At 35.1% G+C, this 22,820-nt stretch overlaps 1 protein-coding gene and 1 long non-coding RNA gene across 4 annotated transcripts in view; one reads left to right on the forward strand and one right to left on the reverse strand.

The window, feature by feature from the left end:
• Window positions 1–2,247: 2,247 nt before the first annotated feature.
• The window catches only part of GLRA3 (glycine receptor alpha 3), a 192,795-nt gene continuing 172,222 nt past the window's right edge, over window positions 2,248–22,820 (reverse strand). The window contains exons 8-11 of one of the 3 annotated variants that reach the window (XM_032298686.1): window positions 19,564–19,707; window positions 17,248–17,292; window positions 3,420–3,527; window positions 2,248–3,279 (exon numbers count right to left, since the gene is read on the reverse strand). In XM_032298686.1, the coding sequence (XP_032154577.1) occupies window positions 3,274–3,279; window positions 3,420–3,527; window positions 17,248–17,292; window positions 19,564–19,707 (303 nt within the window). In that variant the 3' untranslated portion in view covers window positions 2,248–3,273. Of the gene's footprint in view, window positions 3,528–17,247; window positions 17,293–19,563; window positions 19,708–22,820 lie in introns of all 3 variants that reach the window. The other 2 variants (XM_032298684.1, XM_032298685.1) reach the window with 2 other exon arrangements.
• Window positions 10,725–22,820, forward strand: part of LOC116565202 — a 92,629-nt gene continuing 80,533 nt past the window's right edge. The window contains exon 1 of the long non-coding RNA XR_004275323.1: window positions 10,725–10,970. This is a non-coding gene — a long non-coding RNA (uncharacterized LOC116565202). The remainder of the gene's footprint in view (window positions 10,971–22,820) is intronic.

The following is a 22,820-nucleotide window of genomic DNA, read 5'->3' on the forward strand; positions in this document are numbered from 1 at the left end:
TGAATTGCATTGAGTACTAAAGTAGTGAACAGCTTGCTCTCTTCTGTTAAACATTTGGATTATTTCTTGTATTTTTTTTTTTTAATTTGCCTTACTTTCCCTGAGATCCAGGGTATTCATAATCTAATACACGTATTCATGTCTTAGGGATACATAAATATATAATCACTTATAATTCCAAATTAAGATAAAAGTTATTAGAATACATCAACAGAATAAGAATTTATTCTAGAATAAGAGGAGCAGCCTAGTTGATTCCCTAACATAGCCACTGAGAGTTGGATGGGCTCTCCAGGTAAGTTCCATGGAAAACTTTCGGAAGGGTTAGAGAAGTTTTAAACACCCTTAGTTTTCTTGCTAATACGGTGATTCTTGAATCTATTTAAAATTGTCAGGTAAGTTCTAGAACTTCATTATGGTTTGAATCCAATTCTAATGGTTGGGAAAGAAAGAAAAATTGGGCACATATGCTGATGTATAAGACAGCCTGTAAAGTCATAAGCTATGGAAGAAAATATTTCAATGATTGAGATACAAATAATTCTTTTTAAGAAAATGATATAAACTGTATACACAAAAATCCCTTATGTTATTATAATGTGGCTATTTTAAAATATTTGAGAATATGCACATTGGAATTCCAATGTGTGTGTATAGTAGTTAATGTACATGCACACATTTTTAATTTCTTGTCATTAATAATTTTGTGATTGGTTTAAGTTGAAATATTCTGGTTAAACACAGGGTTTATTGAGGCAAATATTATCTCAGGATGCTAATTACAATGTAATTTTTCAGTTTTCAAAGGTCTATAAGAGTTCACAGGAGGAGAAGCATTCCTATAAACATACTGGATTCAGCGACTTGTACCTTGTCACTGTTCCCCCTTGAGTGAAAGCTGTTAGAGTATTTTCTGAGAGCTGCAAGACACTGACAAATATAATAGGAAAGGAAAACTATGCCTAAGGAAAGTATAATACTTTTGAGATAGATTTCTAATGTACCAATGTCCTTGTTGACAACACTGTCTTACAGTTGATATTTTCACATTCAAGTTTCAGGTTTAAAAAGACACATTTTTAATATTCTCAAATATGATAACAAGTGAAGTCTGTGAATTCCTTTTGGAAGTAAACCTGTTTGCATTCATTATTTTTCTCTTTGCTCCTGGCAGAATTCACTTAACCAATGTTGGGAAACTTTTGAAATAAGATGTGTAAAGTATAGAAAAACGTATCAGAGACACATTGAGATGATGTAATTTACACTTCGAACTTTCTTGCTAACTTTCAAGGAATACAAATGACATATCTTGCTCTAATCTTTAGTACAAAAATATGTTTCCATGGTTTTGTTAAATACATATCAAATGAAGAAGCATATGTTTAACTTCCAGGAGCACAGTCCTCAACGTAGGTACATACAGAGTAACAAATTCTTTTAGTTATGGCATTTGCACATAATGCCAAACATGATGTTATTTCTTTATAGTGTTGTTTTACATTACTTATAAAGGAAGAAAACTTGGTCTTTTACTAGAAGAAAACTGCTTAACATTTATTATGTTTAAAAATGTCATTTAAAAATTACAATTGGATAAGCTGATGTACACTAACTGTAAAGTTTTTAGTTTTAAATGGTAGTTTTTGCTTTTAATTTGAGAGTGGTTGAAGGGTAGAAAATATCATCTGGTTTAAGAATTGGCTTTTCTATGTTACATCTGAGTTATTTGTTTTCTTAATGGTTGGGAAATTATTCACAAGTTTTCTCTGTGAATAATCTGGTATATTGAGTTTGTGCATCTGATCAATAATGAAAATACCTAAGAAGCATTATTCCAAAGCTTTTCCAAATACATTGATGGTAAAAATAGTTTAAAAAAATAACAAAACTGCCAAAGAGTAAGAGTCTGGTTCTATTTACCAAGAACTCTATCATACATTTGCACCCAATTACACTGCAAAAAACAAGTTACTAATGTTTGGTTGTTGTTGAAGTAGTCCATAGGGTCATTGATAAATTTTACATACAAATTTCATTTAAACTTATTTGAATCTTGTGAATGGCTTATTGTTTGAAATCATTAATTCAGAAATAGAAAAACAGTCCTCACTTTATAGAAATGACTTACTTTTATCATTTAAAATTAAAACTTTCCTTTCTTATATTTGGAGACAGGAGTTGGGAACCATATCACACTGATGGGAAAATTGTTTTTATTTAAAAAACTTTCATGAATTCATTTTCGTTTTCATTGTATTCATTTTTATCAAAATGTAAATACTTTAATCCCATTGAATTCTAAAGTCACATTCTAAACTAAAATATAAAAGTCTCACTGAATTTTGTTCAATTATATCAAAATATTAAACACAATCACATATAGTTAAGCAGCTATTAAAAATCTAACCAGAACAAGGGTACTGGCTTGAATTGTTCAATATTTGGCAATAACTTAAAATACATAGCTATAACACTTATTTAAAAACATAGTTGTTTTCTGTATTTCCACCTTCGTTCTGAGAGATATAAAGTTTAAGAAAAGTAGATCATGATTGTAACACGATCTCTTATGATACTTGTTTAAAATTTGCACAGAGGAAAATTTAATATTCTAAACAAATTTAGTATTCCAAACCATTAAAGTCTTTTAATACCCTTATTTGAAAATTCTCAAAACTACATATGTTGGTTAAATACTATTTGTACATATGTTGGATAAATCCTCCATTAATATGAGTTAAATTCCCACTGTAACTGAATATTTTGTAACTATACTATAAGAAAATAGTTTCAAATCTCAAACTATTCGTTTTTATTATCTTTATAATTTCCCTCTTTTCCTGTCATAAAGTTTACTGTGTGAAGTTTGCTTTTGTAAGATAAAATAGCATTGAATTACAAATCAAGAAATTTCAAAGTAGTTTTCATGTCTACTAGTATGAGATATTATGTAACATATAAACACATTGGCAGTAAAGCTTCTACTTACATGGTTTACTGTGAAAAAACAAATCATCTGGAATTAATATGAAATAATATCCCCTAATGAATATTTTATATTTATTAAAATAATCTTAACTGTCTCATGACTTTGCATAGCTACCCAAAATACAAACCTTTTCCATATGTCATTTTAATACAAGGGTCATCAATTGTAGGCCACACGCACACATACACACATACACGCCTACGGCAGAGACACTTTCTTCTGAATTCACCATTTCCACTTGCTTGCCCTCAGAAACTTAATCTTGCTGCTGATGAATATCCTCATGCCTAAGAATTTTGTAGATAACCCAGTAGAAAATATTAAAAATCAAAAAAGCTAATGGGAAGCAGGCTCGGGAGATGGTGTCAATCTTCTTGGCCCGATCGATAAAGACCTTCCTCATTTCATCAGGGCTTTTTGGCATTACCTGGACAGGGTGGTTGGGGCCCTTTGGAGTCATGCCATCTTTTGCTTGTAGACATGGTCCCATTCCATAGGCTGTGAAGCTGAATCGACTTTCCCTTACCTCATCATCCTGTCAAAGAAAAATGTGAGTAGGCCCTTTAATAATAGAATAGAGCATGCATAACAGGCATCTCAGAATCATAACCAATTTTATCATGGTTAATGTTTACATTAATATAAGGAAAGGATAACAGAAGCATATAAAGATGAGTTGCTTTTGGTCCCCACTGAAGTTTTATTTATACTACTGCATTATATGGATGTGCCCATTAATAAATGTGAAATCTCAAAAGATACATTTTAATGGGAACACTAAATTCTGATGTTGTCTACATATTGTTTGAATATAAAAATTTTAAAAAATCGGGAAAAAATCTGACAAAATACAAACCTTTTCCATATGTCATTTTAATACAAGGGTCATCAATTGTAGATCACACGCACACAATGGGATATTGTGTTTTATATATGTTCACAAACTAGATATGTTTTTGCATTATTTGTTTAAATGAATAAATGTGTGATGGCAAAGGGGAACATACCAGGATTGTTGACTGAAGTTTTCTTTCTCATGGGGACAAACCTTTCGAAATTTTTTCTTTCAATTCTAAGTTACTTCCTCAGAAAATACAGTCTAGTTCAATAATACTGCCTGGCTTATGTTATCTTCCCTTTATGCTACTTTTCTGTTTTACACTAACCATATTGGAAAATCTAGAAGATAGTCATGTATCCTAGTTTATATACAACTACTTTTCAGGCACATCGGTTTGGTTGAAGTTGTGAATGAAATTTGGCAGAAGTTTATTTCATGTTAAGGACGTAAACTTTTCATAAATCTATTATTACTATGTTCTTCTAAAAAGTATCATTTCTTTTAAAGATGGCAAATTGAAGACAATTTTCCATATTTGTAAATGAAAAGATTTAAAGGAAAATTTAAAGGAAAATTATTTAATAATATATGATAAATGCAATATGCTTATGAGAGAAATATAATATTTAATAACAATGCACATTATTAACGAATAATTTACTTTAATACATTTATTTAGAATGTAATGGTAGTTGGCTACCAATGAATAAGGTACTAAAAGTGAAGGTCTAAATGATGAGAAGATATTTAATAAAGTTGTTATATCTCTCCTATTATAACACCTTTCCATAATAATATAAAAGATAAAATAACTGGCTTGAAGTCTTGAAAATTATGGGCTGGGCATGGTGACTCACGCCTGTAATACCAGCACTTTGGGAGGTGGAGGTGGGTGGATCACAAAGTCAGGAAATGGAGACCATCCTGGCCAACAGGGTGAAACCACATCTCTACTAAACATACAAAAATTAGCTGGGTGTGGTGGCGCACAAGTGCAATCCCAGCTACTCGGGAGACTGAAGCAGAGAGCCCAGGAGGCGGAGGTTGCAGTGAGCCGAGATCATGCCACTGCACTACAGCCTGAGCCACAGAGCCAGACTCTGTCTCAAAAAAAGAAGAAAAGAAAATTATGTTGGTTCTGTGAAAGTAGCTGATCTATGAATAATATATTATAAAATATGAAAGTGAAAATATAGAAGTTATTATGAATTCTAAAATGAGAAGATGACCACAGTTGATGCAGTAAGGTATAAAATAGTTTTTTTTTTTGGGAATTATGAATGTAATGTAATTCCACCTGAAAAACAAAAGTATATTATAATTGGAAAATATTTCCATTGTAAGATATATAAGCAATTGAATTTTGAGGACACAAGTTTGAAAGAAAAACTGACAATCCAACCTACCTGAGACTACTGTTATAATCTTGCAAAAAATAAAAATTGATTTTCCAGTGTTCTGTAAATAAGCATGTTCATTTAGACTGCCATTGCTTTGGCTTCCACAAAACTTTTAGGACAGATTTATTATTTGCCTTAAAGTTTTCTATATCTTACAAATTGGGATTAAATTGTTGTTATGTCAGTGCTAAAATAGCATCCTTATAACTTCAAAAATCATGCTGGCATTTGCATTTCTAAAGGAAAATGTAGGTTACCCAGGTAATTTGCACTATTTTGTGTACAAATCCGCTGAATGTTGAAGTATAAAATAGGCTCTGAAATTATATCAAACAATGTGTTAAAAAATCTATCTCAATTTAAGACAAACGATAACTTCTTACTATTTACAATGAGGTGTTGACATGTTAGTTGAAGAACTTGAGAAATTCATTGTCAAAATGCTCAGATTTCAGGATTCAAGCTGATGTGCTTAGGAAAGCAGAATTCATTGACTACCTTTCTAATGATCTGTTCTGAATAACTTATAAATAGATTTATTTATTTGTTTTTAAGATGGAGTTTCACTCTTGTTGCCCAGGCTGGAGTGCAATGGTGCAATCTCTACTCATGGCAACCTCCACCTCCTAGGTTCAAGCGATTCTCCTGCCTCAGTCTCCTGAGTAGCTGGGATTGCAGGCATGTGCCACCATGCCTGGCTAATTTTGTATTTTCAGTAGAGTTGGGGTTTCTCCATGTTGGTCAGGCTGGTCTTGAACTCCCGACCTCAGGTGATCCACCTGCCTCGGCCTCCCAAAGTGCTGAGATTACAGGTGTGAGCCACTGTGCCCTGCCAATAACTTATTTTAAAACTTGAGAGACCCTAGCTGCTCATCTCAAAACAGAGATGATCTATTCAAAATTAACATATTTGTGAGCAACTGATTTTTTTCTCATTTGTATGTCTCTATATAGCTGAGTGTGAGCAAAGAGTTAACATCCAGCCTCGGCTCTTACAGGAGTGTGGAGAATGACCACTGATTTCCTAAGCATCATTCCCCTGAAAACAATAGAGGTAGGCTGCAAGGGGAATTGGAGTTGGCCTCATTGACTGTGAGGGGCTGCACCTGCACTGGGGAGAGGTGCATTGGCCCATGTGACTAGATTGTATACAAGTGTGGTTTGGAACAAAAGCTGTGATTCTCTGCGTGAAGATGATCATATACACCCTGATTTTTGTCCACAGCAGCTTTACCTATGTGTTCTGTGTGATGAGGGGCAAAAGAAGCTGTGCTCTTGAGAACCTGCTAAGTCTCCTGTGTGAGGCAGATGCTAGAGGCCTGATGGGTTTCCTGCCTCACATCCTCCTAGGAGGCTGAGTGAACATAATTTTAGGTTAAAGCCTATGGTGCCCTGAGAGTCTGTATGACAATTTGAACCCCAAATCTCAGCAGCGGTGGACAGAAGCTAACCAGGCTTTCAATCCTTTGAGACTTAACATGGCCAAAGGTTCCAGGGGGGAGTTCTGAGGAGAATCTGATGCTGATCCAACCTGGTTTGAAGATAGCAAAGATTCTGCAGAAAATAACATGCTGAATATTACAACCAGAATATGGATGGCATAGGTTTTTCCCTTGTTGAATTGAAAGATGGATGATCAGTGAGATAAAACTGAGGGGAAAGTGGCTCAAGAGACAGTTAATTCCTTGTTTTCTATTAATCAATGATTTTGGGGGTTGGGGTGGAAGGTCATGCCTGTACTCCCAGTGCTTTGGGAGGCTGAGGCAGGTGGACTGCCTGAGCTCAGGAGTTGGGGATCAGCCTGGCCTACATGGTGAAACCCAGTCTCTGCCAAAATTATGAAAAATCAGCCAGGTGTGGTAGCGGGTGCCTGTGGGCCCAGCTACTCTGGGGGCTGAGGTGGGAGGATCGCTTAAACCAGGAAGTGGAGGTTGGTTTCCTCTGCACTCCAACCTGGGTGACAGAGTGAGAGATCCCGTCTCAAAAAAAAAAAAAAAAGAATTCTCGTGAAACAAACCACTCAAGGGAAAGAGAAACAGCCAGTAAAGCAAGCACAAGCAAGCAGCTTCATGACCTGAGCTCAAGATGAAAACAGAAGCCCAGATGGTACTTGGAAGGACACCACACTTAATTTTAATCTTCCCTTCTGTAACCCCAGGCAAGTGACACTGCAAACTAGTGACTACAGTGCAGCTCTGTTCCGTAAAAATACAGTGTAAGCCACAAATAAAAGCCAGGTGGGTAATTTTAACTTTCACATTAACTACATTTTAACAAGTTAAAGGAAACAGGTCAAAATATTTTTAACTTAAAACAAATTAACTTAGTATGTTCACAATATCTTTTCAACATTTATTAAAGTAAAAATTGAGATACTTTTCATTCTTTATTTCATAGGAAGTCCTTGAAATCTGGTTTGTGTTTTACATTCACAGCACATCTCAATTCAGACTCTAAATTTCTAGTGCTTGATAACCACATGCAGCTAGTAGCTACCAAATTGGACAAGGTAATTACAGCATAAAGGAGCTAGGTCACTGCTAAGAAGTGCTAGTAGGTCTCTAGGGAATCCATGCTTTCCTAGATCTTTAACTGACTTAGGAGCTAATAACGTATTTTTGGATGCTGCAATGTGAAAATGTAATGTTTGGTGTGAATGCTAACCCCAATTCTGCTGCAGTGTTATCATTCAGGAATTACTGGCAGGTGTAATGTCAGTGACCTTTTTGGAGTAGGTGAAGTCTGGGGTGGTATAAATCTGATGAGCGTTGGTCATGGTGGCTCACGCCTATAATCTCTGCATTTTGGGAGGCTAAGGCAGCGGATCACCTGAGGTAAGGATTTGAGACCAGCCTGGCCAACATGGTGAAACCCTGTCTCCACTGAAAATACAAAAGGAAAAAAAAAAAAAAAGCAGCTGGGTGTGGTGGTGCCTGCTGGTAATCCCAGCTACTCGGGAGGCCGAGGCAGGAGAATCACTTGAACCTAGGAGTGTGTTATCATTTACACTCTAATAAATTAATAATGAAGAGGAAAAAACCTAAAAGTCAAAATCAAAATACTCCTAACCATCAGATTCATATGAAACAAAGAGAAAAAATGTTGGCCAGGCACAGTGGCTGACACCTGTAATCCCAGCACTTTGGGAGGCCGAGGCGGGCAGACCACTTGAGGTCAGGAGTTTGAGACCAGCCTGACCAACATGGTGAAACCCTGTCTCTACTAAAATCACAAAAAATTAGCTGGGAGTGGTGCTGGGCACCTGTAATCCCAGCTATTCAGGAGGCTGAGACAGGAGAATCACTTGAACCTGGGAGGCGGAGGTTGTAATGAGTTGAGATCGCACCATTGCACTCCAGCCTGGGCGACAAGAGCGAAAACTCATCTCAAAATAAATCAATAAATCAATACATCAATCTATGCTGAGAAGGGAAACTGACTGATGCTCTCACTGCTGTGAAATGTAACACCTCTACAGAAGAGTAGATATGTTAAGTACAGCAGAAAATCTGGGCTGGCCACATAATAATCAGAGAGGAGCCTACTCAAACCATGTGCCCTGGCCAAAACTGGGGTAGGCATTGGGATAGAGGAGTCCTTAGGCATGCGGCCCTTATTTTGGGAAGGCAGGAGGGTATTTAGATTCATGGGTACATTAACTCTTGCAACTGTTCTACTGGGTTTTACCAATGAGAAAAAAAATCTGGGCTGTTCAGAAGATCATAGCCAGAGGTACAGCTATAAACTCTCTTTAGGTGTCTGTTAAGACACGAAAAGAACACCGCAAAAATTGACAGGATTTCAGTGAACAATTTCCTGGCATGTTATCACCTGCTGAGAGGATGGAAATCTGTTCCAGTTCTGGCAGCCGACTCCCCTAAGGAACCCTGTTAGATCTGTTCCTTTCAGCTCAGATGTTAAATCCCACGGTGCCAATGGGGAATTGAGACAAAAGGCATTGACACAGATTGCTAAATTTACTCCATCAGTTAAGGCAGCTGAAACAAAACAACTGACTTGAAGGCCGGGATTTCCTTGCCTGATTCTTCATGGGGCTCTAAGGCTGTGCAGTGGTTAAAGATGAATCGTCATGGGGGTAGTGAACACAGTTTCTTGCAATTTCCTGATGCCAAGGTAAAATATGTGGTAATATTGCTGGGGAACAGGAAAGCAATCTAAAGAGTGGATGAGAAGCTGCCCGAGCAGGGAAAGAGGCAAAGGATCAGCTATAGCAGTAGGTATTATGGTCACACTAAACCTGAAGGTAGGAAGAAAAGAGTAATGTATGCTCAGTAGGTGCCATTGCCTTTAACCAAATGTATAAATGGAAAGGATGTGATACATAAATGAAGGATCTTGCCATTTCTGGCTTGAGCCTAGTCCTGGGCAAGTCATTCCTTAGCCCAGTTTTAATTGGATGTAATAAAATAAGAGCCCTCAGAATTGCCTACATCCTCCTTTGTAGGAAGATTATTATTTGAGTTCAGTAAAGGAGTTTCCCAACAGCCTCCACCATGCTGGTTGGATGTGGTGAAAACTACTTAACTGTTTTGGACATGAAGCTCTATTCATGAGTTCAGGACAGGAGGCTGGTTGGATTTGGTAGACTTGACTGATGTTTTCAGTCTCAATGGTTAAAAAACGTCAAACATAGTATGTCTTCATGTGAGGTGGATACAGTTATAATCTTACCGTCCATCCCTAACGGAACCTAAATTCTCCAATATGTTGTCACAACTGGATAAGAAACAATTTGGTCCAGATAGTCATCAAAAGTAAGTTGTTTAATAAATGGTAGTTTCCCTCGCCAAGCAGAAAGTCAGGGAGTTTGGAAACTGTAGTGGCACATATGACTAGGTAAGGGCAGTTAGTTAATCGAGATAAGATGCAAGGTCCAGCTCACGAACCGGTCCAGCTCATGAACCCACTTGCAAGAAATAACCTGGTCTGAGAATACCAGCTACAAGTCACAAACATGAAAGGGCAAAGTGCTATTTCTTCTACATTCTGCTACGTAAAAAAAGCTTATAGCACTGTTGAAATTTGGCAGGTACATTTTGGATGCTGTTGGCCCCACATTAGAAAGTAACTGGAAGACAGACTGAATTTCAAAGGCAAACTAAATCAGACTGTGAGAGATCTAAGGTACGCAGTAGCCAAGCTGTCCCTCTGAGGTCTTAAAATTCACTGATGGTGCAAGTAAAACACACATAGACTGGAGTTGCTGGAAAAAAGCTCAATAGTGGCACTCTAAGGCGGCTGCTAAGATTCTAGACTAGAAAATTATCTGACACTGTTAGTGGGTATAATCTATTTGAATGACAGCAGCTGGCGTTCTCTTGAGCTCTGGTTAGAAATAGCCCCCAAGACCAAAGGAATCTAAAGGGCATCAGTCTATATTTAGGCCTGAGATATTTACCACATCATGGGTGATATAAAAAAGATATTCCAGTCTAAGTGCCCTGATAAAATTAAAATAGTATATTCAAGACCAACTGAAAGTGAGTGACTCTGCTGGAATGCATCATGTCTGTGTAACAAAATCCTATGTGACAATGGGCCAATGATGGACCTCCAGTTGAGCTACCCACAATGGACTGAACCTCATGGCTTTCTTCCAACAGAGGCAATGCAGACCACCTAGCTCACCAATGGAAAGTCCCATATGGAAGGTCAGAACCCCAAACACACCTGGCACTACTCACTCCATGGAATGGATCAGGAGAAGAAAGCAAAGGTAAGTCTGCTCATGAGCTGACTTATGAACAGTGGCAGGATCAACATTTGGTTCTTATCCTCAGAGCAATATCTGGATATTCAAAGATTCCTTGGCCCTAGCTAGTGGTCTTGCCTTGTGGTCAGGCAAATGGGCTTTGGTTAATTAGGTAGTTAAGAATATCCCATGGTGGGAGAAGATGCAATTCCTTGTAGAAATTACAGGTGAGAATTCATTTGGGTCCTACAGGTGCCTGCCAAGTTGCTGCTTCAGTAGGGGACTACAATGCCATGGCAGGTGCCTTGTATTGGCTTTGGGTGTAGCCATGGTGATGTTCAGACCATGCCATAATAGGCAGAATTGTGACATATTCCCTGTCACCCAGTGAAGCCATTTATGTGGTGAGAGCTTGTCTTTAGTATCAACAAGAGAAAAGCTGTATGAAAATTGCTTTTGGCTTGACTCTTCCAAGCACAAGTGCTAACACATAGCTGTAGATGAAATACCTAGGTTTGTTGTCCATGGCTTCTGGAGGATTCAGTGGCTATTGCTTGAAATTGACAGATATTCCATCTTGGGTTTTCTTTACATTGTAACAAAAGCCACAACTGAAGATATTATTAAGGGCTTGGAATAAGGTATTTTTATATTAGCTTGGGCTTCTCAAATATAACTCATTGAACAAAGGAACACATTTTAGCCCAAAATGCACAACATGGTTCAAGAGCACAGCAGAGGAAGAGCCTCCCATATCCCATCTGCCCAGAGAGCAAAGGCTTAAACAGATATTGGAATGGGCAATTAAAGCATTTAATTATTAGATATGTGATGACAAGGACATGCAAAGTCTGCATAGCCTTAATTTAGCTATTTAACTCTCCGATACATGGTTTCTCATTCCAGGAAAATATTTGCTATACTACCTATCAGTGTTTTTAGAGTTAGAGAAGATATATAAAACACTTGACAAAACACTCAAATTGCTGCTATATTATTAATATTTTGAGTGTAATATTACATTATTCTAGAAATTGCACAAAGCACAATAGGAAAGAATACTAATAACTTGAATCATTTTACTATTAGATGTTTTAAACTCAGAGTAACCAAACTAGCACTAAAATGCTATGTAAAATAGGCCACCCAGTCACCTGTTCTCCAGGGTGCCTTGCATCTGTGCACTGTTACACTAAAAGGTTAACCAACAGCATAAAAGTAAAAAGATCATTCACCCCTCCGGACCTCACTGTTTCATATGGTTTTGCCATATGACTGCTAGAATTCCTTGCAAATCTAATTTATGCAACCAAAGAGTCTTCGTGTTTTAAATGTGTTCCATGAAACAGCACAAATCATTTTAAGTATGCCCATGAGATGAGGCATTGTGGAGTCATACTAGGGCCCTTTCAGAAACAGAAATTCCGCTCTGTGGGAAGGAGAGGACCAGACTCCTGTACAGTGTCTATCTGCGCTTGTAGTAAGACAGCGGATGACAGAGACCATGAGCCCCTGGACCTTAAAAACATCAAGTGATTTTTTTTTTTCTTAATAACTGGCTTCTTGGGACTTTTTCGAAAGGTTGCACCTAAACAATGATTTTAAGCGTAGCTAAAGCTTTTCTATCAGCTTATTATTATTGTTAGATTACTAAATTAGAAGAAGCATTGAATTATTTTATTACTTATTTCTCGACTTTGCATTACACAATCATAAATTATCCTGTGTTTATGTATGCTTACTTGTGCAGTGATATTTCTTATTGTAACTAGCACTCAAATACTTTTTTGAGATAATTTAATTTTCTGTAAATAGCTTCAGTTTAAATTCTAATGGGCTACATGTAAAAAAAGCAAGAAATAAAAAAATGTATCTAGAACTTTTGATTCAGAGGCATTATGTGTTAGCCAATATTTATTAGATATAAAATTAAGGCCCTTGACAACATAAAATATAGATAATAATAAAGATTAGATAGAATGAACTAAAAAGTGGGCAAAACCGCTGACTAAAATGTGAAATTAAATGAAGAGTTTAGTTTACCCACAAGTAAACCTTCTTACTATGCTTCAAGCAAGTTAGAATGGTAGGCAATGAAAAATGGAGACAGACATTTGTCTGTAGCACAATTCTTTCTACAGGAAGATCCTTTTTTTGTAAATGTAAAACTGACAATAAAAACATTTCAGTCATTATGCTTCAATACCATACTGTTAAACTTTGCATGTCTCTTTTCATTTTATTTTAATTATTATGCCAAACACCGATTCATATAAAATGCAAGCTGAAACTAGAAATATTAGAGACCAAGAGAAAATAGGAGGTTGCATATTGTCATTGAATAGAATTGCTTCATCTGTGTCATCAAACACAATACTGCATATTAACACATGTGTGAGGCAAGGGCTCATTTTGTATCTTCTTCTTAATCCTCAAAAATGAACAGAAAAAATAAAACAAGTGGATGTGAGAGTGAGAAAGGCATGAAGATTGTCACTGACTGTGAATAAAACATTAAGCATCTAGAATAGCATGAAGTATTGATTATGTGAATTGCTGTAAAATATAACAGCATTGAAGACATTATTTTCATCTTAATGTTTCTCCCTCAGTAGGTACCGTTGGGGCAATGTTTATGCAATTAAGGAATTAAATAGATTATTCCAAATGTCTTTTTATTAAATAATTTTCTGTAACTTTATTACCAAATGGGAATGTGACAAAGGAAGGAAAATTGAATTATTACTAATTTCTATTTATATGGTTTCAAAATGTGTGGATTATTTTAAATTGCTAATAAACACAGCAATGACTTATTTTGTTGGGAAAAATCATTGCCCTTTGAGAATATCAAGATCAGATGAAAAATGTGAATGAATTAAAATTGTTTTTCTAAAATATCAGTCTAAAATAAAATATTCCATTTCATACATCTACGCACATTTTTAAATCATGTATAAATGGAAGGTCTAAAATAGTGCAATTATAGATGAGGTTAAAACATACTTTGTTGTTGCAAGTAAATTGTTAATATGAAATTGTTTGAAACTTCACTCTAGGAGAACCTTTCATTTATTATAGATGACATTTGAATTAGCTATTAATTAGCCAAGAGTATACGTGGCATATTAAGCTTAGATTCAGAAATGGTTTGGAGATTAATAAATGCTAAAATGTAAATTCAAAAAGATAAATGTTTTAGATGAAATATTATAGAGGACAGATAAGAAATCAATGGAATGATTTATTTAAAATTCTATATATCTATTTCTAGCATAATATGTTAAATTCATTTATTGCCATCTCATAATTATGCAGTGTCATAGGGTATAGCAATAGATATTATATGTTAAAAAACAGCATTTCTATTTTAGTTAGCACTGAAATGGAAGTCACCAAAATGCATGTAAATTTAGATTAAACAAAAATTATGTCACCTTATCAAATATTATTGTCCTGAACAGATTTTCAGGGAGAATATAGCTATAAGAAATAGTTACATTTAATGCAAATTAAATATCTAAATATTTGTTCATAGGGAATAATTAAAGTCTTACAATTTTTATCTTGAGAGGATGCAATTTCAACTCCTGATATTAGAGTCATTCAAATAGAATTTTCTTTGAATCTAAGTTATTGGGAAATGACTTTTCTTATGTATGAAAGATAATTGTAGGAACTATTTTATCTATTTAAAGAACATCTTAGCTCTGGAATAGCATAAGCTGACCTGGAATGCAAAGATTATTGAATAATTAGTGTATATGGATGCCATATTGCTTTCAACCATGATTCCTCCTCATTTTCATCAAAATAGTGTATATGTATGTTTGCATTTATTCTTAGACTTTAGACTTGACAAATCCACAGAACAGAAAATCAATTATTTAATATTCTTAGAAGCTATCTTGAATTATTTTTAAAGTAGGACAGCATATAAAAACATAAGTAAATAAAATAAAGTTTGTATATAAAGATGGTCAAAATGCAGTCAATGATATCTTTATTTTTCAAAAGATAATCATTGTGCCTAGCAAAACATAAAGTTGGTCAAGATTTCTTAAATCTAGAACTAATGGTCCATTCCTATTTCATTTGCATATATAAATAATAAATAATAATCAGTAGGGAAACAGGCACTAGAATACTGGTGCATGTTTTCTTGCAGCAAACCATTACACTATTACATTGCATTGTGGAAGAAGCTACATGAAATGCACTAAAGCAATCCCATTTCATCCACATCGCTCAACAAATAACATGTTCAGAAATACCTTGACATGTCTTTTTAAGGCTCCAGGACTAAAGTAATGCTTCATACATGGGAATAGCGACTCTAACCAAAATTCTCCCCATATCATGCATACATAAACACGCACGCACACACACATAGCACTAGAGATAGCATCCATGACATGGTGCAGTGCGTAATCAGCACACAGCAGGCTGGGGCAGTGTGGGGTGGGGAAATTAGGATACAAGAGCAAATTTGTGTTTCTTCACAATAGATGCTAGATTCTCTGCTACCTTCACAGAGGAAAAAGTAAGTTTAAAAGACTGTATGCAATGCCTAAGCCAATGCTGAGCCTAGTTAAAACTTTCCTAGGAATCATATTTCCGTTAATGTAAGGACCCCTGTTGTGACAAACTTTCTACAGTGAGACTATTTTATTTACTTTGCCTGTTCTGCCAAATTAGGGTACTGAAGAAAATTCATGTAAACCAGTACTCATGTCAATAAAAGGCATAGTACCAGCATTAACACTCATTTTGAGTATGTTTATTTCAAAATTTAGATTGCTTAGACTGTTTCTAAGCAAATACATAGTTTTAAATGACAAATTTGATTAGCCCAGAGCATTGTTAGTTTGGGGAAATAGTTTTCAAAAAGCCAACCATTCCCAAATTTGCCCAATGCTTGAAATATTTTAAAAACAAATGGGATGTATATACTTTGTTATGAATATATCTGCATTATCATATTGTTTCTTCTTTAAAAATAAGAATTTATTGACTGTCCATGAGGTAAGCCTATTTTTACATTAGAGTTTTCATAAAGTAATATTTAATTCAATATCTTTCATTCTATGGTTTCTATAAACATTTAACTGTTTAGCTGCTGAAGATATAATTATGTTGGTCTTTCAAAGAAATATTATAGTCTGCTATATAGTCTAATACCTACTTGTATCTATAAATATATATTGCAAATACTCTATATGATTATGTAAATTTAATGCAATGAAGAATTTACAATTAAGATAATTGAGTAAAATAAGGTAGATCAGGTGAAATTATTTTTCAGGGATTAAAAAACAAAGAGAGAAGTGGGATGCTGGGAAATAAGATGTAATTTTAGTAGCAAAGGAAAATAGCTGAGCGATTATATATTATAAGATAACATACCAAGTACTTTAAAATAATACCAGGTCTAGATGATCTGTTATGAGGTTGAGATTACTGCAAGAATTGTTTAACATGTCTTTTGCAGGGATTCTTACCTGCAGTGTACAGTAGAATCATCTGGGGAGCTACTTTTAAACATAGTTTAACCCAGAAATTTAGTTCAATAGACAGAACTATTTGTATGTGATTTCCCAGGCTAAGTTCCTGGCTTCAATGGATTTCTATTTAATTATTGCATCGTATATTATGGGCCCCAAGTCAAACCACGTATAGACCAAAATGATCTATTTTAGATTGGTTTCCTAATATTTAATCATCATACTTGGACATATATCTTTGCGATCTCTTTTTATTAGAAAATTTCAAAGGATGCTGCTATCAAAACTAAATTGTTCACTTACCATAAGTAATCTAAACATATTTTAATGTTTAGAATTGATTCTAAAGATACATGGAAGGCATAAATCATTTTGTTGCCTTATTTTGAGGTCTCTTGTGCAGCTGCTTTTGGAATTTATATAAATAAAATGTCCATTTATTTTCAACTAATTTTGTACAAGTATATGAGTGTTTCTTCTATGATGATTATTACAAGACATATGTGATATTTCACTTTAACATATAGTTTTTAATCATTTTGACCAATCAAATATCTCTGTTAATAAAATGAAGGATAATATTTAAATATCCTTTTACTGCATGAGAGAAGACAAGAATAAAGTTTTTAGAAAAAGAAAATACCCTTCTTAGCTAAAGGGGGATGGTGTTTGCTCAGCTTTCAAAACAAAAAGGGCTGTGTTTCCCCACCAAACACTGCCTTGGTAGTGCAGAATATGCTGTCTGCTTTTTACTGATGAGCACATTCCTCTATTTAGAGTTAAGAAAGTCAATTTACCATATCTGAGAAACGGTAAAACTTCTCCAATGCAAAAGCTTCTGTCTGTGGGAAGGTAAAGTGGACCAAGAAGGATTGAGAAACCAGATAATCAATTCATATATGATTAAATATAATTACACAATTGGTTTTAATCGCATATATCATATGAACAGACATATGTAGCAATTAATAGATTTTCACATATGCAAACTATCTACCTCAATGTATAAATTGAACTTAAAAAAACTCTTTTTTCTTCACTAAATCATAATTACTTTTAATTACATTTGATTCCTGAATATATCAAGTAGTTATCAGAAAATAATACGATATGACTATTTTTGCATTTTTGCATTTTCCCAGAGTACCAATCACTAGAGAAAATGAATATTTCCATCTTTCTATGAGCTAAAGAGGAAGGAACATCAAATAGTTTTATTTTACTTTTACATGTGGTAAAACTGAGTAAAGAGGCACTTAGGTAAAAATAATTTTTTAAAAGAAGGACACAGAATTGAGCATCTAGACGTGTTGTCTAATACTTTTTCTACTTGATATTGTGTTTATTGGATGTGTGGTGGATGTAGGGTATGTCTGAGCTTTCACACTTTCCTCATTTGGGCACTGGATGTACAAATACTTCTCTTTTCTCGTATTTAGAGTACATGCTTGATACATTCAAAATTATATAAGGAGAAGAAAAAAGGTAAAGAAATGGAAAATCAAAATGACAAAATGCAAATCAAAATGATAGGGAATGTGAGTATTGCTTTACTTCTAATTATTGATATTAGAAGGTGGAAAATGGTCTTTATCAGTCACTGACAAAAAAGAAAGACCAGAGCATCACCCCTTTGATAAGGATTTGTATTGTCATTGTTGTTCCACCGGTGCCAGGTATCATGAAAGAAAAGAGGAGCAAGTAGGAGGTAGATAGGGAGAGAGAGGAGGAAGAAAAAGAGATAAAGGGAGAATGAGGAGATATGAGAAAATGTAACAGACCAGTAGACCAGAGTGAGGCGAGAGAAGAAGATAAAGTTAATCTCCCCATCACAATATGTTTCAGTGTACAAAAGATGTGCTTTGGTTTTCATAACATTTAATTAAATGCAAGTCTTAGCACTGTTTTTTCTTTGTATATTACTGACTCTCCCAATGCTGAATGCTGATGTTCTTTCCATGCTGCTGTTAATTGTGTGTTTATTGGAGCAGTGACGCCTTTTGGAGGGCCAATTAGAAATGATAAGTAAGTTACTGCTTTAGAATATGTTTAATACTAAATAGACTCAAGCACTGAGAGGTCAAAGCTTAGTGCTTTTTAAAGAAGTTTAATAAATATATAAATTGCAGCATAATTTATAAACCACAAAGAATCCTTTAAAAATTGCAACTTTTAAAATACTTAAAAATGCGCACTAGATGAATTTGACTTTTATCGTTAAGGTTTATCTTTTGACTTAAATATACCAGGATATTGGATCCTTGCCACAATTACACAAAACTTTGACATTATTCTCCATTGCTTTAAAAGTCCATTTACTTTCAAAGTATCAGTTGGCACATTCACATTAGAAGTAAACGTGTAGATCTGCTGTTGATGGAGGCTCTCTCTTATAGAAAAAGAAAGGGGATTGGTCAAAACCATGTGCATGTCAAGAGAAATGCCATTACAGTTCTGCATGGAGGAAAAACTTCATTTAGGGCATCAAAATTCAATTAGGAGTTTACTTCTGCAACTTACTATGGTCTCTTCATGATGTTCTAAGTTTTCTCCTGGTTTCATTATTTATCAGATAGTAGCCCCATAACAATAGCACTTTATTGTGTTCCCATGGGGTTTCAAAAGAAACATTTTTAGCTCATGGAAATATGTATCAGAAAGAGACCACATAGTTTTGCATGTATTTGTCATTATGGTATTAGTAAATAAGGAATATTTGATTAAAATAAATTACCTCTGACAAAGACACTTTAATAATTACATTTGACAACTTACATGAAGTGAAACCATTAGAAATGCTCTAACATTGCAAGTAAGAAATAATATATTTCATTAATTAAAATAAAAAAGTGTCCGTCCAGGAAGTACATTAAAAAGAAGTTGATATAGGTCTCATGCCATCAGATTTGCTGTTTAAAGCAGAGCTAGGTGTCATCATTTTCTCCCTGAAGCTATTTTTGACCCTTTCAGTTAGGATTGGAAAAAATGAAAGAAATATTATATCATTTCATCCTCAGTCCCAATTCCCACTCTTTTCATCTCGATTAAATACAACAAATTCACTTTCCAGTGAAAATTGGATCCTGCCAAACCCAATACATTTATTCACTTACCTTATTCTTTCTCTTTCGTCGAAATCTCAGAAGTTCTTTGTGTTGTCTTGATACAAAATTTACAGCTGCATACTCCAGAAGTGCTGAAAACACAAAAAGGAGGCATACTGCCATCCAAATATCAATAGCTTTGACATATGAAACCTAGCCAAGAGAGAAAGAGAGAGCAAGCAAATTCACTTGTATTGTTACTTTCTTTAAGAACAAAACTGAGTTTTTCTGATTCTGAATTATATCATCTAAGTTTACAAAAATAAAGAAAAGGACAAATTTTTTCTAGAATTTTTCAGATAGTAATTTTTGCAAATTTTTTTGTATTAGTTGTATTTTTTTTTCAAATTCAGGAAATAGCCCAAACACAATGAAAGGAAAAATGAGATGAAATATAACTTTACCTTCAGAACTGTATAGTGCTTGAAAAGTATGAAGGATCATTAAACTATGGATAATGCTGTTGACTTTTCAGTTCCAAATTTTCATTAATTTTTTATGTTCAATTTTTTTAATTTTAAAATTTTAATTCTGTTAAGATATTTTTCCTTCACTGCATTTATATATACTATATGGTTACTCGCTATTTATTTTGAAACATTTTTAACTTTTATAAAGACATGTTATAAGAATGCTAAAAAGAGGCCGGGGTGGTGGCTCATGCCTGTATTCCTAGTGCTTTGGGAGGCAGAGGCAGGAGGATCACCTGAGGTCAAGAGGCTTGGTCGAGATCAGCCTAGCCAACATGGTGAAACCCTGTCTGTATTAAAAACACAACAATTAGCTGGGAGTGGTGTTGGGCACTATAATCCCAGCTACTTGAGAGGCTGAGGGAGCAGAATCACTTGAACCCAGGAGGCGGAGGTTGCAGTGAGCCAAGATCGCACCACTTCACTCCAGCTGGGGCAAAAGAGCAAAACTCTGTCTCAAAAAAAAAAAAAAAAAAAAAAAAAAAAAAGACAAGTAAAGAATAGTAAAAATGAGGAAAGGACTATCGGTTTCTCCAGCTGTTAATATTTAACGACATGTATTATTGTGTGTGTGTGTATGTATGTGTGTGTGTGTGTATACACACATATACATATTCCCCCAAAACATTTGAGTATAATTTGTAGACATAACACCATACACTCAATGAAATTTAACATTTATAACATTAATAAAATCCTACCACCTAATCCTTAAATCCCTCTCACTCACCAATTGTCTCAAGAATGCCCTTTTTTATTGAAAACACAGACTTTTTAAATTATTTTTTTCCAGCCCACGATTCAATCCAAGATCATGTGCTGCATTTTGTTGTCATATCTCTTTCGTTTTCACTGTGGGACATTATCTGTCTCTTCTTGCTTTTTTGTGGCATTGGTACTTTTGATGAGTACAGGCCAGTTATTTTCTAAAGTTTGCCTGATTTTTCCTCATTTCTATAATTAAAATTTGCCTGTTTCCTCATTTACATTCAGATGACGGATTTTTAATAGGAATTCCTCACCCTGTTCTTCACAGTGCATCCTATCAGGAGGAACAAAATTTGGATCAGTTGATGAAGGTAATGTCTGCTAGGTTGCTCTATTATAAAATTGCTAATCTTCCCATATATTGAATATTTTGAAACTATATAAGTAAGTATTCTATTACTCTTTAAATCTTCACACACTAGATTTAGCATTCGTTAATGATTTTTGCCTGAAACAAGCAATGATGTTTACTCAGTGGTGATTTTCTAATTTCATTATTGATCTACATTTATCAGCCAGCATTCTACTGTAAGAAATTTCCCTGTCATCCAAATTTATCTATTTATTCATTTGTTTATTTATATGAGTATAAACTTATGGATAACTATTTTCTTCTAAGTGATGTAATACCTTAACATCATTATTTATTTTGAAACTCATCTTATCCCAGATTAAGCCATTTGGAGCCCCTAGATGTTAGCACATTTATCCTTTTGACAAGTCTCCCTCATCATTTGAGCATTTCCTCACTTTGTCACAAGATACTCCAGATTCATCTTGTATTTCTCCTGTTCTAGTCTTTGAGTTAGTCTGAAGACTGGCTTTTAGAAAACAAGATCTGGGCACTGGGTGTACTCACATCTTCCTAAGTGGTATCGTTTCTAGTCCCTCACAGTGGACAGAGCTGGCAATCACACACACACACACACACACACACACACACACACACACACAATGTAGCACGTGTATCAATTTCTCTATCATCTCTCTATCTCTCTATCTATCCATCTATCCATCAAACATGAGCTCACATTAGTAGCTCTAAATCTAACTCAATACCACAAGGTTTCCTCTAGCCTACACCCTTTCTATATAGGCAATTTTTTTCCCTAAAAGTGGGAAACTTGACTCCCATTATGCTCAACATGTGTTTGATCATTCACTGTGTAAGTAACTATCATGTCAATTCTGCCAAGCATCTCCTCAGCCTTAGCCCCTTAACGTAATGGTAAAACCAGGTATTGTGATCATTCACCTGATTTTTGGTTCTTATGAAGGTGCATTTTTTTGTGTACATAGTTGTTCCACTTGGCATTCCTGTTGGGAGGATCATGGTTGGAAGCTTCTATTTGGCCACCATTGGCCTCATTTGGCTCCCGGCTCCTGGTCCCATCCCCAATGGCCTCACAGACCTTGGTCATAACTATCTATTTATCCTGCTCCATAGGCTCTGGCAATCTGGCAGCATCCTTGACCCTGGTTCCACCAGTCCCAGCCAGCCTCCTTGATTCTGATATCTCCTCAGCTACGTCCCCATAGGTCTCACTGTATTTTGTCACCTCAAAGGTAGAGAAGGGAAAAGAAGGATAAGAGAAAGAATGGAAAAAACAGACAACTTTTTAAAAAGGAACACAAAGGGAAGAGACCGGAAGTGAAGAGTAAAAAGAAAAGCTAGGTCCATATTTTCTAGAAATAGACTCACACAGACCTAAGTCCCCTGAAGAGAGTAATTCAGTAACTTTTAAGCAACTGTTTTCATACTCCTCTCAGGTTAACTGGGCAGTGATTTGAGGTTGTAGCTGAACCCATGTCTTTGCATATGTTCATTGCTCAAGGTTGAAAATTTGCTTTGAGTATTAGTTTCCCGTCTTATTGTATCCCTGTGCATATATTCCAGAGTTAAGGAAGCATATTTTGCAAGCAGTGTCAGTGAAAAAGGTACCATTTGTGGAGTGAGCATGAAATAATTCATTTGTTGCATACTTTAATATAGCCAATTAGATGTGTAAAATGCTGTCATTTGCCAAG

This window comes from Sapajus apella, unplaced genomic scaffold (assembly GCF_009761245.1).
Source record: "Sapajus apella isolate SASKATOON/1434 unplaced genomic scaffold, GSC_monkey_1.0 scaffold39, whole genome shotgun sequence".
NCBI classification, from domain to species: domain Eukaryota; kingdom Metazoa; phylum Chordata; class Mammalia; order Primates; family Cebidae; genus Sapajus; species Sapajus apella.